At 37.6% G+C, this 15,879-nt stretch overlaps 1 protein-coding gene across 3 annotated transcripts in view; it reads left to right on the forward strand.

Annotated features, from left to right (window-relative positions):
* Positions 1-14,399, forward strand: part of LOC127411562 (B-cell lymphoma/leukemia 11B-like) — a 64,921-nt gene extending 50,522 nt beyond the window's left edge. For 2 of the 3 annotated variants that reach the window (XM_051647248.1, XM_051647249.1), the window contains one exon: positions 7,051-9,251. In XM_051647248.1, the coding sequence (XP_051503208.1) occupies positions 7,051-9,047 (1,997 nt within the window). In that variant the 3' untranslated portion in view covers positions 9,048-9,251. Of the gene's footprint in view, positions 1-7,050; positions 9,252-11,510 lie in introns of those variants that run through there. The other variant, XM_051647250.1, reaches the window with a different exon arrangement.
* The last annotated feature ends 1,480 nt before the right edge of the window (positions 14,400-15,879 follow it).

Here is a 15,879-nt window from a genome sequence, read left to right on the forward strand (position 1 = left end):
TATCATTATGAGGACTCTCCATAGACATAATGATTTTTATACTGTATGAACTATAGATTCTATCCCCTAAACCTAACCCTACCCCTAAACCTAACCCTCACAAAAAACTTTCTGCATTTTTACATTTTCAATAAAACATCGTTTAGTATGTTTTTTAAGCGATTTGAATTATGGGGACAATAGAAATGTCCTCATAAACCACATTTATAGCATAATACCCTTGTAATTACCAGTTTGTAACCTAAAAAAAAGTGCTCGTAAACCACTTAAACCTGCCCACACACACACACACACACACACACACACACACACACACACACACACACACACACACACACATTTAGCACATCTGTGCTCGTCAGCTCTCTTTTCTTTATCCATTAATGATATATTAATTCAGAGTTTAATTTTAAATGTCATTAATGGTGCGGACAACAAAAGACAATCCATTCGCAAAGGATGTCCTTAGGTGCAATTTACGATCAAAGTCGGGCACTTCACTTTTAACAACAACCACAAAATAATGTGGTATGTCATTGCAATTTGTAACACTGACTGTAAAATACGACAGCAGAAAAGCCAAAAATGCATGTCCTCTCATTTCTCTGTCTCTTTTTTTAATTTTCAGAATGAAAGCTAAAGTGGCTCATTGTACCACTCAGTGAGATGTTGAAACCTATTAACTGTCATCTTTATATTTTTCGCTTAATGTGTCTTAAAGCCCGGCATTTGCATGCCGTTTACGTCTGTGTGTGCGGAGAGTTACGATTGTTATGAGTGATAATTTCTCTTTAATTTAATTGGGGTCTGCATGCACGACTGATACTGCCGATGACACACACTTTCACACAATACCATCCTCATTCTTGTCTCCTCTCCTGCCCGGCAGCTAGGCCTCGTTGGGAATATCTAATTGAAAATAGAATCAGCCAGTGCTCAGCATGAGAAACTAATCACTCCAAACTTATCAGGAGAACGTGCATGCTGCTATTTGACCCTTTCATTTAAGAATCAGAGAAATCGGAGAGGTCTTCTGTCAGAATTCATTGCACCAATGCCCCCCCCCCCAAAAAAAAAGAAAAAAAAAGAAAACTAAGCTATTTTGCAGTGATTTAGGTCTATGCTTTTGTGTGTTAAATGATTAAAGATAACATTACATCAAAAGTCATAATTTTTACTTCCTTAAGTGTCCCTGGTCTTTTATTTTTATTTATTTTATTTTATTTTTTTGTGCATATTTTGTATTTATACTGTACTATATATGTATATATAGTTGAAGTCAGAAATTTACATACACTTAGGTTGAAGTCATTAAAACTAATTTTTTAACCGCTTTAAAAACTTAATTTAATATTATTTATTTATAAATAAATATTAAGTTTTTTAACTTGATTTAATATTAGCAAACTATAGTTTTGGCAAGTCGTTTAGGACATCTACTTTGTGCGTGACACAAGTAATTTTTCCAACAATTGTTTACAGACAGATTGTTTCACTTTTAATTGACTATATCACAATTCCAGTGTCAGAAGTTTACATACACTAAGTTAACTGTGCCTTTAAGCAGTTTGGAAAATTCCAGAAGATGATGTCAAGCCTTTAGACAATTAGCCAATTAGCTTCTGAAAGGAGGTGTACTGAATTGGAGGTGTACCTGTGGATGTATTTTAAGGCCTACCTTCAAACTCAGTTCCTCTTTGCTTGACATCATGGTAAAAACAATAGAAATCAGTCAAGACCTCAGAAAAAAAATTGTGGACCTCCACATGTCTGGTTCATACTTGGGAGCAATTTCCAAATGCCTGAAGGTACCACCTTCATCTTTACAAACAATAGTACACAAGTATAAACAACATGGGACCACACAGCCATCATTCCACTCAGGAAGGAGATGCATTCTGTCTCCTAGAGATGAATGTATTTTGGTGCGAAAAGTGCAAATCAATCCCAGAATAACAGCAAAGAACCTTGTGAAGATGCTGGAGGAAACAGATAGACAAGCATCTATATCCACAGTAAAACGAGTCCTATATTGACATAACCTGAAAGGCTGCTCAGCAAGGAAGAAGCCAATACTCCAAAACTTCCATAAAAAAGCCAGACTACAGTTTGCAAGTGCACATGGGGACAAAGATCTTACTTTTTGGAGAAGTTTCCTCTGGTCTGATGAATCAAAAATGCAACTTTGTGGCCATAATGACCATCATTATGTTTGGAGGAAAAAGGGTGAGGCTTGCAAGCCAAAGAACAACCGTGAAGCATTGGGGTGCAGCATCATGTTGTGGGGGTGCTTTGTGCAGAAGGGACTGGTGCACTTCACAAAATAGATGGCATCATGTAGAAGGAAAATTTGTGGATATTTTGAAGCAACATCTCAAGACATCAGATGCAAATGGGTCTTCCAAATGGACAATGACCTCAAGCATACCTCCAAAGTTGTGGCAAAATAGCTTAAAGACAACAAAGTCAAGGTACTGGAGTGGCCATCACAAAGCCCTGACCTCAATCCGATAGAATATTTGTGGGCAGAACTGAAAAAGCGTGTGCAGGCAAGGAGACATACAAACCTGACTCGGTTACACCAGTTCTTTCTGGAGGAATGGGCCGAAATTCCAGCAATTTATTATGAGAAGCTTGTGGAAGGCTACCCAAAATGTTTGACCTAAGTTAAACAATTTAAAGGCAATGCTACCAAATACTAACAAAGTGTATGTAAACTTCTGACCCACTGGGAATGTGATGAAAGAAATAAAAGCTGAAATAAATCATTATCCCTACTATTATTCTAACATTTCACATTCTTAAAATAAAGAACTAAGACAGGAAAATTTTCTACGATTAAATGTCAGGAATTGTGAAAAACTGAGTTTAAATGTATTTGGCTAAGGTGTATGTAAAATTCTGACTTCAACTATATACAGTATATATATATATATATATATATATATATATATATATATATATATATATATATTATATACAGCATATGTAATAAACTCATTCACCATTATTTCATATCGTATTAGCTGAGGTATTATACGTGTGCCTGTATATGATTCAATATGGTTTATTTTAGGTATAAATGTGTGTGTAAATGTGTGTTGACACAAGTCCCCATTAGTGAATAGCTACAGCGCCCCATGCTGACAGAAAAACCGGGGACACATCTACCTAAACCTGAGCACAATCATAGTGTTAGTAGCAAGAGAAGTGCTGCTGGTTTTCTCTATTTTTCTCCCTCGCTCTCCCCCTCTCTCTTCCTTTTTTCATATGGAAATGTGAAATAATAGGGTGATTAAATAGAGCTGTATATTAAAGTACAGCTGACATTAGAATTAGCATAATGTGCTCTCGCCTCGGGCTGCATACTTTATTTGCCATCTGCATCGGACTCCGATCCCCCCGGGAGTGCAGGCGCTGAACACTTCTCAATAAACTCATGCCCGAGTCCTTTCAGCATGGCCACAAATACCATTTCAGGCAGCGGCCATTGATTCTTCTTAATTGTGGGGCAGAAATGAACATTCGCCCCCTTGACGACTTCTGTTGGTTGCCGAGAGGATCCGCTCGTATAATAGCCTATGTTTTACGCACCGGTAGTTAGTGTAGAGAAAGATTCTCTTTCTCACACACACATAGAGGAAAAAGACAGTGCCTGGTAAACACAGACGCTGCTTGTTTTCCAGGCCTCCTTTACATGGAGCATTAGTCTTTGAAAGCATCTGTCATAAAACAACAAGAGGAGGGTGGAGGATTGTGTCTATGTGTGTGTGTATGTGTGTGTGTGTGTGCATATATGTAGGCCTTGAGAGACTGGGGAAAAAAACATGGTCATTGTGCTACAGCTTATGCTCTGTCCACTATAATTAAGTCAAAGGCTTTACAGGACAAGGGTAGACTGCAGAGGTAAACAGCTGTTATTCTGAGCACACACATCAGCCACATACTGTAATAGCGTCCATTGGGAATGCTTTTCCCAGCAAACCTTTAAAATGCATTTGTTAAGTGCTTGAAAATGCTTTATCTTTTGAAGGTCTTTATACCGTGTAAAGGGCATTAATTGGGCATTTTTTCTCTGGATAGTTTTAATGACATAAATGGACATAACACATAGCATCTGAAAAAGTCGCTTTGTTTAAACTGATCATGACAATACTTCTATTTGCAAAAGGATGCTATAACACTGTTTTCCAATCACTTATGCAGGTTTCAGGGGGTACTTGGAATGGTTTCAGTTTTGCTTCTTTAAACCTAAAAAACAGAAATAAATATATTTAGCATGTATAAATATAAAAAATATATTAATAAAATAAAAATTGGGGGTGGGGGCTGTTAAATCAAAAACAATTAATCTTTATATATAGTTTGATAGGAAGCTACTTGGCGTGTCTGTTTTTCGGTCACAAATGTGATTGTTTTTTGTTTAAAATAATGTTCATTTTAATAATATTAACATTAATGCTAAAATATATCCGCTATACTATGAGTGCAAAGGAACAAATATTTGTTTCTGTGTTTTGGTGTCAATAAAAGGGTGTTTGATCCTTACTGAAGCGCCTGTGGTGGTACCTAATACAAAAAATTTTGCAAAACAATGTGCTATTAAAAATGTCACATTTCGTAGGTTACAGTTTTTTGTTGTTGTTAATGCAGCAATTGTGAAATGTACAATTTCATATGTGCCTATCCTGGAATGGCACTACAAATTTTTTACTAATTTACATTTTAGTGTACTTACTATTCAAATTCTTTGATGAAATATTGCATCTTGGTATACCAATAAGATGAAGCTTTAGGCTATTGCTGTATATAATTCCTTGTCTCTGTTTCTTTCAAATGAAAACACACTCCCCTGTTAAGCTTTGCACTTCGGGAGCATGTAAAGGAATGCTAGAACAGATACTAACCATTCATTCTCCCTGCTCTTTTTGATCCTTCACAATGGCCATGATTGAAATAGACACCCATGAGGGCTTCATAGTCCCAACTCCTTGTTGCCCTGTGTGTGACTGCCGCCTCATTGTTCTCTTGGCACTCTGTCTCTTTCGCACACATACATATACATGAAAACACTCATAAAGGTACACAAAGCACAGTCAGAAATCAAATACCCGGGCAATTACTGCAGCATATGTTTTCCTGCATATCCTAAATTGCTGCATTAGGCCAGAACAGCAAGCTTTCATTTAATAAATAAATGAAACTCATTTAGGAGTACACAATTACCATTTCGACTTTGTAGATCTGTTTTTTCTACACCAGTGCCCCAGGAGTAAGGCATGAGAGATGGTTTAGCATCTTTTTTCTTTCGTACACATGGCTTGTTTGTGCTGCCATGGTAATGAGTCCCCTTTGCATGGCAGAACCTGTGTAACGGTGAAGTTGTATCATCAGTTAGTTATGTATAGTTAAAGCTCCAGAGCCACACCAAGCACAGAAGCCTCTTTAGTTTTTAGCACATCCTCTAATCAAAATAACTAATACTGTTCACACTGTTTCACACCTAAAGTTTACTTCACTTCACTTCGAAATACAGCAGGGTTCAAAAGTCTTAGTCCGCATTGAAAATCTGGCTTTCAAATTATAATTTAAAACTGTAAATTAAAAGAATGTCTTAGGATTTTGAACAGCATGACGTAAAATTAATCATTTATATTGAAGATTCTGCACTATTTAATAGGTCACTAATCAAATGTAGGCACATTTGGGATATACCATCATAACTCATTTGTATAAAAGGTCAGATTTTGTTGTTCAATTGAAGACAGTCTTTAGATCTTTCTCAAATCATTTTAAATCATGCTGGAATAACATGGATCATCAGGTTTTGTGCAAATCTGTGGAGTCCATGCCAGCTTGAGTGCTTAAAACAAAAGGAGGACATACCAAAATACTAAGAAATTCTGAAATTAATGATTTTTCAAGTTACACTTACATTGTTATGCCAAATATTTTATGAAATTTGTAATGATAAAACTGTATTAAATTAGAAAATGCATAATCAAAGTATTTTTAGAACTGCACTCAGACTTTTGAACCCCATTATATATTAACTTAAGCATATGTTAAGCATATGTTAAATTACATGATCAGAACTGTGGAAGACTGAATGTGTATGTATGTATATATATATATATATATATATATATATATATATATATATATATATATATATATATATATATATATTCCAGGATGTATAACAATGGGATAAAACAAAAACGTAAGAGGAAGTAAGAAAAAAACAATCTTGAGAAATTCTTAATGGAACAGTAAATAATACCCTTAAGCTTTTTTAAATGCCACCGACTTTAACACTCAGACCAGTGCACTTTTTCCTCCCCCACCCCATAGCCTCTTAAATCACAAGCAGTGTTTTCACTCTTTATTTGAAACAATTTATCTTGATGTGTGTTCCCCTCCCCCCAACCCCCTCTCTCATTTTTTTTATCCGTTTCTTTGAAGGGACAAGATTATTTGTTTGATAGTGATGAGAGCCCACTAAATCTCAGTTTAAGTTGTACTTTTCCAATTTGGTGGCATATTACTCTGGCATCCTAGGACAGTCTCAGTGCTTGGAGGCTTTCCCAGTTTAGAGTGGTATCGCCTTGGCATTATGCTTCTAAAATGAGTCAGCTGTTTGTAAAAGCGAAGATTAAAGAAGAACTGAAATAAGGAATGTAGTATTCCCACAGCACCAACCCTTAACAGCGTAGCATAGAAATGCACTTGTCACAGGTCTATTCAGGATGAGCTGCCCTGTTCATTGACAGCATGAAGGGAGAGACATTGCCTATTGCCCAAAGTGTGAGGCAAATTTCAATATAAGTATGTCAAATGAAAAAGAAAAAAGTTTGTACTTTGAAACATGTAATCATTCCTTGACCCCATGCCATATTTTCCATCAGATTTGCTTTTAGAACAGCTACACCATGTGGGTTAATTCACCAAACTGAAATGTCTAGGAACATTTCTCACAGGGGTTTTTACCTGACACCTATATAATGACTTTCCAATAAAAATCGTTGTTGTTTTTTGCTTGATTTGCAGGTAGAGATGAACCTTCAAGTTACATATGTACGACATGCAAACAGCCCTTTACCAGCGCCTGGTTCCTACTACAGCATGCTCAAAACACACACGGGATCCGCATCTATTTGGAGACTAACCCCTTGAATACCTCCCTGACTCCACGGATCTCCATTCCTCCCCCCATCGGTGCTGAATCCATACCTCAGTCCCCACTGACCAACTTCTTGGGAGACAATAACCCCTTCCACCTCCTACGGATGACTGGGCCCCTACTACGGGAGCCCCCACCAGGCTTCATGGAAAACCGTCTCCCTAATACACCACCCTTTGTTAGCCCCCCTCCACGCCATCACCTAGACCCCCATCGCCTGGAACGCCTTAGTGCAGAGGAAATGGGTTTAATCTCCCAGCATCCCAGTGCCTTTGAGAGAGTGATGCGCATGACACCCATGGCCATCGAGTCCCAATCCATGGATTTCTCCCGACGGCTGAGGGAGCTTGCTGGGAACAACAACTCCACTCCACCACTGTCACCAAGCCGTGCCAACCCTATGCATCGCCTCCTCAATCCCAACCCCTTCCAGCCCAGCCCCAAGTCACCCTTTCTGAGCACCCCTCCGTTGCCACCTATGCCCCCTAATAGCACCACCCCTCCTCAGACACAAGGCAAGACAAAGTCCTGCGAGTTCTGCGGTAAGACTTTCAAGTTTCAGAGTAATTTGGTCGTACATCGGCGAAGCCACACAGGTGAGAAACCCTACAAGTGCCAATTGTGTGACCATGCCTGTTCTCAAGCTAGCAAATTGAAACGCCACATGAAGACCCACATGCATAAGTCTGGCTCCATGACTGGGCGCTCTGACGATGGTCTGTCCATTACCAGCTCACCCGAGCCGGGCACAAGTGATGTCACTGGGGAGGGTATGAAGAACAGGGATGGCGACTTCAGAGGTGAGGGCATGGGGCCCGATAACGAGGAGGAGGAGGAAGAGGAAGAAGAAGAGGAGCTCGAAAATGAGAGCAGGCCTGAGTCAAACTTCAGCATGGACTCTGAGTTCAGTCGAAACAGGGAAAATGGCTCAAAACCACATTTGGATGAGACGAACCTCTCCTTGGGTAAGATGGTGGAAAATGTGGGGCTCACCTCCATCCAGCAGTACAATAACTTGATAGCTGACAATCGTAAACGGCTTACGTTCTCCAAAAGGATCTCGGAAGGGCAGAGGGACGCAGGCGTCGACGATTCAGTAGTGGGGGAAATGGACCAAGTGGAGCGTGCGACAGTGAATGGAAGGAATTGTGGCTCTGGTGACTCTTTCTCAGGCCTGTTTCCCCGCAAGCCCACTCCCATCACCAGCCCCAGCCTCTCTAACTCCTCGAACAAGAGGATCAAAATAGAGAAGGACTTGGACATACCCCCAGCTCCCCTAATCCCATCTGAAAACGTCTACTCCCAGTGGCTGGTTGGCTACGCGTCATCCCGCCACTTCATCAAAGATCCCTTTCTTGGCTTCACCGATTCCAGACAATCTCCATTTGCCACTTCCTCGGAACACTCCTCCGAAAACGGCAGTCTGCGATTCTCCACACCACCAGGGGACCTGCTGGACGGGGGCCTCTCCGGCCGTAGTGGTACAGCTAGCGGAGGCAGCACCCCGCACCTGGGTGGGGGGCCCGGACCTGGCCGGCCCAGCTCAAAAGAGAGCCGGAGGAGTGACACCTGCGAGTACTGTGGAAAGGTGTTCAAGAACTGTAGCAATCTGACAGTGCACAGACGCAGCCACACAGGCGAGAGGCCCTACAAGTGTGAGCTTTGCAACTACGCCTGTGCCCAGAGCAGCAAGCTCACTCGCCACATGAAGACACACGGCCAGCTCGGTAAGGAAGTGTACCGCTGTGACATTTGCCAAATGCCCTTCAGCGTCTACAGCACGCTCGAGAAACACATGAAAAAGTGGCATGGGGAACATTTGATGACGAATGAGGTCAAAATTGAACAAGCAGAGAGAAGCTAAGCCAGATTTCCTATTTTGCCTCACAATTCCTTGATTATAAAAGGGGTAGCTGGATACTCTGTTTTTTTTTTTTTTTTTTGGTTGGTTGTCTGTTTGTTTGTTTTCAAGTTAATGGTTTGAGTTAGATTTGTCCTAAGAAACTGCCAACTGAGAAAGTTTAAGACTTTAAACAAGAAGAGGAAAAATGCACACAAAAAAAAAGAGGATGAGGCGTGATGGGGATGGGGATGGGGATGGGGGGGGGGGGGTGATTAATTCGGAGCTGGTTATTTCTAGCATTCTATTAGTGGATACATTTAGACAATATTTAAAAAGGAGCCTTCAACTGTGCAATAATTTCTGTATTTATTGGATTTTAAAAAAATTGTTTGGCATGTGCAGTTTCATTTAATTCCATATTCATATTTTTTTTTTTCCAGTGCTGAGATTGGATGATATAGTATACATATATATATATATATATATATATATATATATATATATATATATATATATATATATATATATATATTATTTTTTTTTTTATAATATGTTTTTTACCCAAAAGACGTCCTGAGATTTTATTTATTTTTTAGTTTTTTTTTTTGCCAAACAGAGTATCGTTTGAGAAATCCATAGGCCACTGCTTACAATGTAGATTATTTAAGATACACATGTAATTTCTTGAAGAGAAGCCGCATTCAATTTCTTAAATTTCAAAAGCTGAACTGAGAAAGCTATTTGTTCCTTTTGTTTTTTTGTTTATTATACATGCTTATTCATTAAAAATGAGCGGACAACAATCCTTAGATCTTGTAGCATGAACTGATTGTAAACATGTCAATCTAATTGGGTATGTAGCACTGAATATCAGTTTTACAGTAGATCTAAAGAAAACTGTGTGGCTGAAATCCTCGTCCACTCTTAAGGACCTGAAATCAGGGAGAGGAGACTATAAAAACATTTGAAAGCGAAAGCAGCTGCTTATCTGTACCTAGTACCAACCCAGACAACGCTAGTCACATGCTCTCACTCAAATTGTCCATAGTGAATTTTTATCCCATTGCAGTTAATCAAAGCAGTTTGATTTTGCTGAACAGCACATTAGTGAGTAGAAGGATGACGGCTTTTTAGCTCTCTTTGTGAGCTTTAAAACAACTCAGGGTGAGCTGCATAGCTACTTCTGCCAAGTCTGCTATCTGATCTCAGCCATCCTCGGGTTCAGCTTATTCACAGCCCTCCCCTTGTCTGCACACTTACACATATTACACTGCCAAGCACCCCTAAATGTCATGAATCGACTCCATCCTTCACATAAAAGTGGCTCGTCAGACTACATTGCTGTAAAGTTAAAAGGACAGACATCTAGGCCAGAGAATGAAACAGTTTTCATACACTAGGAGAGCAATTTACACACACACACACACACACACACACACACACACACACACACACACACACACACACACACACACACACACACACGTTGGTGCAGCTATCATTATGAGGACTTTCCATAGACATCATGATTTTTATACTGTACAAACTATAAAAATGACCCTACCCCTAACTATAAAAAGAACCCTACCCCTAAACCCTCACAAAAAACTTTCTGCATTTTTACATTTTCAATAAAACATCATTTAGTATGTTTTTTAAGCTATTTGAATTATGGGGAATATAGAAATGTCCTCATAAACTAAAATTTATAGCATAATACCCTTGTAATTACCAGTTTGTAACCTAAAAAAAAGTCCTCATAAACCACTTAAACCTGCCCACACACACACACACACACACACACACACACACACACACAGAGGAGAAGGGAGAAAAGAGAGAGAGAGAGAGAGAGAGAGAGAGAGAGAGAGAGAGAGAGAGAGAGAGAGAGAGAGAGAGAGAGAGAGAGAGAACGGTCTGCAGTCCAATTTGGGTTAGTAAAGCTAATAGCACATTAGTCAAAAGCAAGGCAGAGCACCACCATTCTGTTTTCCATTGACTGACATTTAAATCTACACTTTGTTCTTTTGTGTTCAGTTCTGTTGTTTCATTTATGGGTATTAGGGTCTGCAGTTCTAGAGGGAGTTACCACTTTAACCAGATTAGATAGTAGGAGCAAATTCAATTATACATTCAATAATATTGTCATTCTATTAAAATGTTTGTTAAATCACTTGAAACAGCCCTATGCATTTTTGTACACACACACACACACACACATATATATATATATATATATATATATATTTATCAATCATTTTGAGAAACAAATTTATACTGCATAGTAAATCTGATTATAGACTTTGTGATAGTTAAAACATGTATGATATTAACGATGATATCTGGTTAATCTGGTTATATCCCGTGTGTTAGAGCCATCGGCAAGTATGCAGATTAGTCAATTGCACAGTGAGTGTATGTCATAACCTGTTGAGCGTGTGCTAAAACAGTAAGACATTTTTTTCTTTCTTTCCTCTCATTCAGGACTTCCTGTGATGTGTAGTTGAACGCTTTCTCAGAAGTAGCATCACGCTTACAGAATGCACAGCTGAATTTTCTCTTTTTTTTGTTTTCTCTTCTATATATATATATATATATATATATATATATATATATATATATATATATATATATATATTATTATTATTTTTTTTTGCAAAAAGGGCTGCCTCTGTCAGCCTAAATCACAGCCCTGATTTATTAGCAGTTAAACAGTCTTCTTTCAACATGAGACCCTAACCACCACAAATGATTGAACCGAAGAAATATTGTGGTTTTATATAAACAAATAAATAAATAATAAAGAGGGAGAGAGAGAGACAGAGAGAGAGCACGAGAGAGAGAGAGAGAGAGAGAGGGAGAGAGAGAGAGAGAGAGAAAGTAAGCATACACATCTCTTTGCAGTTTACCCGCACTTTATTATGATTTACACATTTAAAAACAAGGGAGAAAACGGCTTCTGAGCAAGAAATTATGTTAAAAAACTGATTTATTGGGCCTTGCTAGAGGGAGCATCTGAGATTGAAGTGCCAGTGTTGATAGGCTTGGCTTTCACAATGCTGGCACTATAAAAATGAAATTAATTTATTTGGACAGTTTTTGTACTGCCATTCAATTTGACATGAGTGTGCCTTGAATACTGATCTTCCTATTTATTGTCTTATAAGACAAATGCAACACTTTTTGTGAAGCAAAGAATAAAAATAACACACACACACACACACACACACACACACACACACACACACATATATATATATTTTCCATGTGGTTTTAATCTGCTTCTAAAATAATGACCGATAAAAATAGATATCACATCATTTAAATGATTTAAAATGAAAAGTAGCCAGCACAATACTAATGTGTGTCTATGTGTGTATATATGTATGCATATGTACATATAACTGCACAAACTTCAGGACAAGACTGCGTCCCTTGAAAATAATATATGATTCTTTTGCTACAAATAGTCAAGGAAGAGATAGGACAAAAATCAGGAACTACAGAAACTTAAAGAAGAAGAAGGAAAAAAAAAAGTCAAACATTTAGTGCACTCTGTCTTAAAATATGTTTACAGTATTGAAACAATTACAAGGGTAAAATGCTATTTCTATGTATGTGTGTTTTAAACAAATTTTTTTTTATTACCCCCACCCCAAGTTTGCTTATAAAGTTTTTCTGAATGTCACAGTGGCATGTGTATATTGTTTTTTTTTTTTTTTTTTGGTGATGGGATATATATATATATATATATATATATATATATATATATATATATATGACATTTCTCTTGTTTACTGTAAAAGTATACCAGTATTTGTAATATTGGATAATGCCGGGGCATTTTACAAAAAAAAGAATGGAAAGAATTATTATTATTTTTTTATTATTATTATTTCCAATTATAATTTCTTTGCCTTTTTCTTTTCAAAAGTTTCCTTTTGCAGTCCAATTTAAATTGTGTGTCTCTAAAATGTTTTGTCACTGTAACTGTAAAAGTCTTGAGTTTTAGTAATTCTTTTCTGCCTTGGGTGTATGAAAATAAAGATGAAATTGATTGAAAGAAAACTGCTAACAGAATTTTTAGGCAAAGGGGCACGCAACATTATGTATGGAAATTTCCCTTAAGCAGGAAGATGATTACAGGAAAAATACTGAGGCTCCTGTCATGTTTATCTCTCTGATTTTTTCGTCAGTAATGGATTTTTTTTTTTTTTTTTTTTTTTTTTAATGGCTGGAATGAAATATGTGTGTAGGCAATATGATGTGTGTGTGTGTGTGTGTGTGTGTGTGTGTATGATGTATATGTACACACATTTGGCAGGATACAATTGTGAAAACTAAAATTAAAAATGTACAGATGAGTTTAAGAGGTTGTCTGACCTTTTACTGTAGCTACATATACAGCAGTTCATGTTTTGTTCACTCTTATCTTGGTTGTAAATAATTGTATATGCTTGCCCAGAATTATTTTGTTTTCTCTCTCTTTCTTGATCTTTGTGTGTGTGTGTGTGTGTGTGTGTGTGTGTGTGTGTGTATTCTGACTAGCAGAGGCAGTAGTCTGTCTTTTTTTTTTTTTAACAAATGCCCTTCAGTCCTCTGATTTTGGGTGTAATACCTGATTTTGGGGCCTGTATCGTACAGGTCTATTAGCATGAGACTTTTCCAAGTCATTATTGGTCATTTAGTCTCATCATTTTTTAACCTGGGAGTAAAGAAAAAGGTCTGGAAAGTGTACAAAGTCTTTCTCTCTCTTGTTCTCCCTCTCTCGCACACGTACACGTTCACACAGAAAATAGACTCACTCATAATATACCTAAAATAATCAACTTTAAGGGGACACAAATGTGTAGGTATTAATAGCCAAGCCAAACCTCACTGTATATGGTCTTCTCTTCAAATGTGTGCAATTCAGATCAAAGTGTTTTGCCTCCAACCAAAGGCTACAATTAGAGTAATCAAGAACTACTAAAACTGACCACATTCATACAGACACGAATCAATCAACCTGACCCACCATGTATACTTTTGAACCCTTCCCAGAATGTATTAGACTGGTATCTGCATCTTAAAAAAGACGTAGCACTTTGTAGAGGCAAGAGAGCTTTGCATGATCAACCACACTCTTTGTTCACTCATTTATACAGTAGGTTCATCTCAAATGGCCGATTATGTTCACTTGTGTTATACAATTTGTTTTTGAAAGTCACCCTTCTATGTATATTATTAGTCTTTTTTTCTCCCTTATTTCTTCCAAGCATTAGAAACTGATGCCCCTTGTTTGGACTAAGTCAACTTGGGTATGCAGGTCTTGAATAATAAAAAAAAAAAAAGAAGAATCTTTACTACTGTTTACTATTTATTTTACATTACACAATTTCCAAGTATTCAAACTTATTGAGATCAAATAAAACCTGTCTTTATAAATGTAAAATGGTTCAGTAGCTGAAATAAAATGGGAGGGGAGGGGCCAGACAAAGGATTTGCTTTATGAAGTCACTCTTTTTAAAACAGCATCACTGATTTTATACAGCGTTAGTTTACTATGATGTTATAGACTTACTATTATATATATATATATATTTGTAAAAATCATTTTACAGGGAGTGTGCTCAAAAAGAGAATTTTTTAGCTGATGAAGTATTTAGGTTAGTATTACTAGAAAGGACTGTAACTCATAATTTTCAAAATCCCCAATATTTCCTGGTTTATCATGGCAATGGTATCCCTGATTACATTACTGCAATCCAAAGATAATTAGCTCCCGGGCATGTTCTTTTCTTGTTGAAAATCTTGAGGGAATACAAGATTTTTAGCACAAATAAACATACAAAATTTGTTTGTGTTTAAAGCTTAATGATAAGTGTTTTCTAGATGCAGATCACATTTAAAACCTAAACAACTTGCTACATTTAGTCACAAATTGAAAAGAAAAAGAACATTAATTTGCTTAAGTAGTAGTTTGAAATCCTCATTCAATTGCAAACTACCACACGCACACACATCAGTACTGTACGTGTATCTGTCATTATGAGGCCATTTTGTGAAGAGTGCCGAAGCTCCATGTGTCAGCTCATTGCTTGGTAAATGTGAGTTGGAGGGATATGGATTCCCTCGTGGGACCTGTCGAGGGTGGGCTAGCTGACTGATGGCTGGCTCTGCAGGTGCCTCATCCGTCCTGGGCCCTGGGCGGTGAATTAGCACTCATCTCGGCTGATACACCATCATTAAGCCCCCTCGTACCCAACTCTCCACGGTGTTAAATACCCCGACGTAATGCTCTCCCTCGGCCAGCCATCGAAACCTCCCTACACATCCCAGAGGGGTTTAAAACTTCACTCACTTAAAAATGAGGTTGGATTACCCTATACCCCATCCAAGATTAAAAACATGGAGAGAGAAAGTATGGAAGAACTCAATATTCAGTGGCCTCAATTGCCCCGTATTTGGACACTTAAAAATGTATGTTTTATTTATTAAATGTTACAATTGAATATCTACAAAACTTTTATCTCTTGTAAAAGTATTGTTTTATTGTAGTTATCATTTAAATCATTTTGACATTTTGTTTTAAATTGCAGTGACATTAATGCAGTTTCTAAAGACAGTCCTTTTAGGGGCCACTATAACATGCATAGTTGCTTTACCTTAGGACTGAAAATTATGCAGCACACTGCAAATATTATTCTATAAAATGATATTAGGCTGATATTACAGTCATTGCCGTAAATAGCTCCAAAAATTCTCTTCACATCAATCAGGCAGGTGCCTCCAGAACTATACAAACATATCCCACATGTTTCTTGTTTTGATTTAATTGTGACTTTTTCTTTTTCAAAACAATAAAAAATTA

Source organism: Myxocyprinus asiaticus, chromosome 20 (assembly GCF_019703515.2).
Source record: "Myxocyprinus asiaticus isolate MX2 ecotype Aquarium Trade chromosome 20, UBuf_Myxa_2, whole genome shotgun sequence".
In the NCBI taxonomy this organism is placed as follows: domain Eukaryota; kingdom Metazoa; phylum Chordata; class Actinopteri; order Cypriniformes; family Catostomidae; genus Myxocyprinus; species Myxocyprinus asiaticus.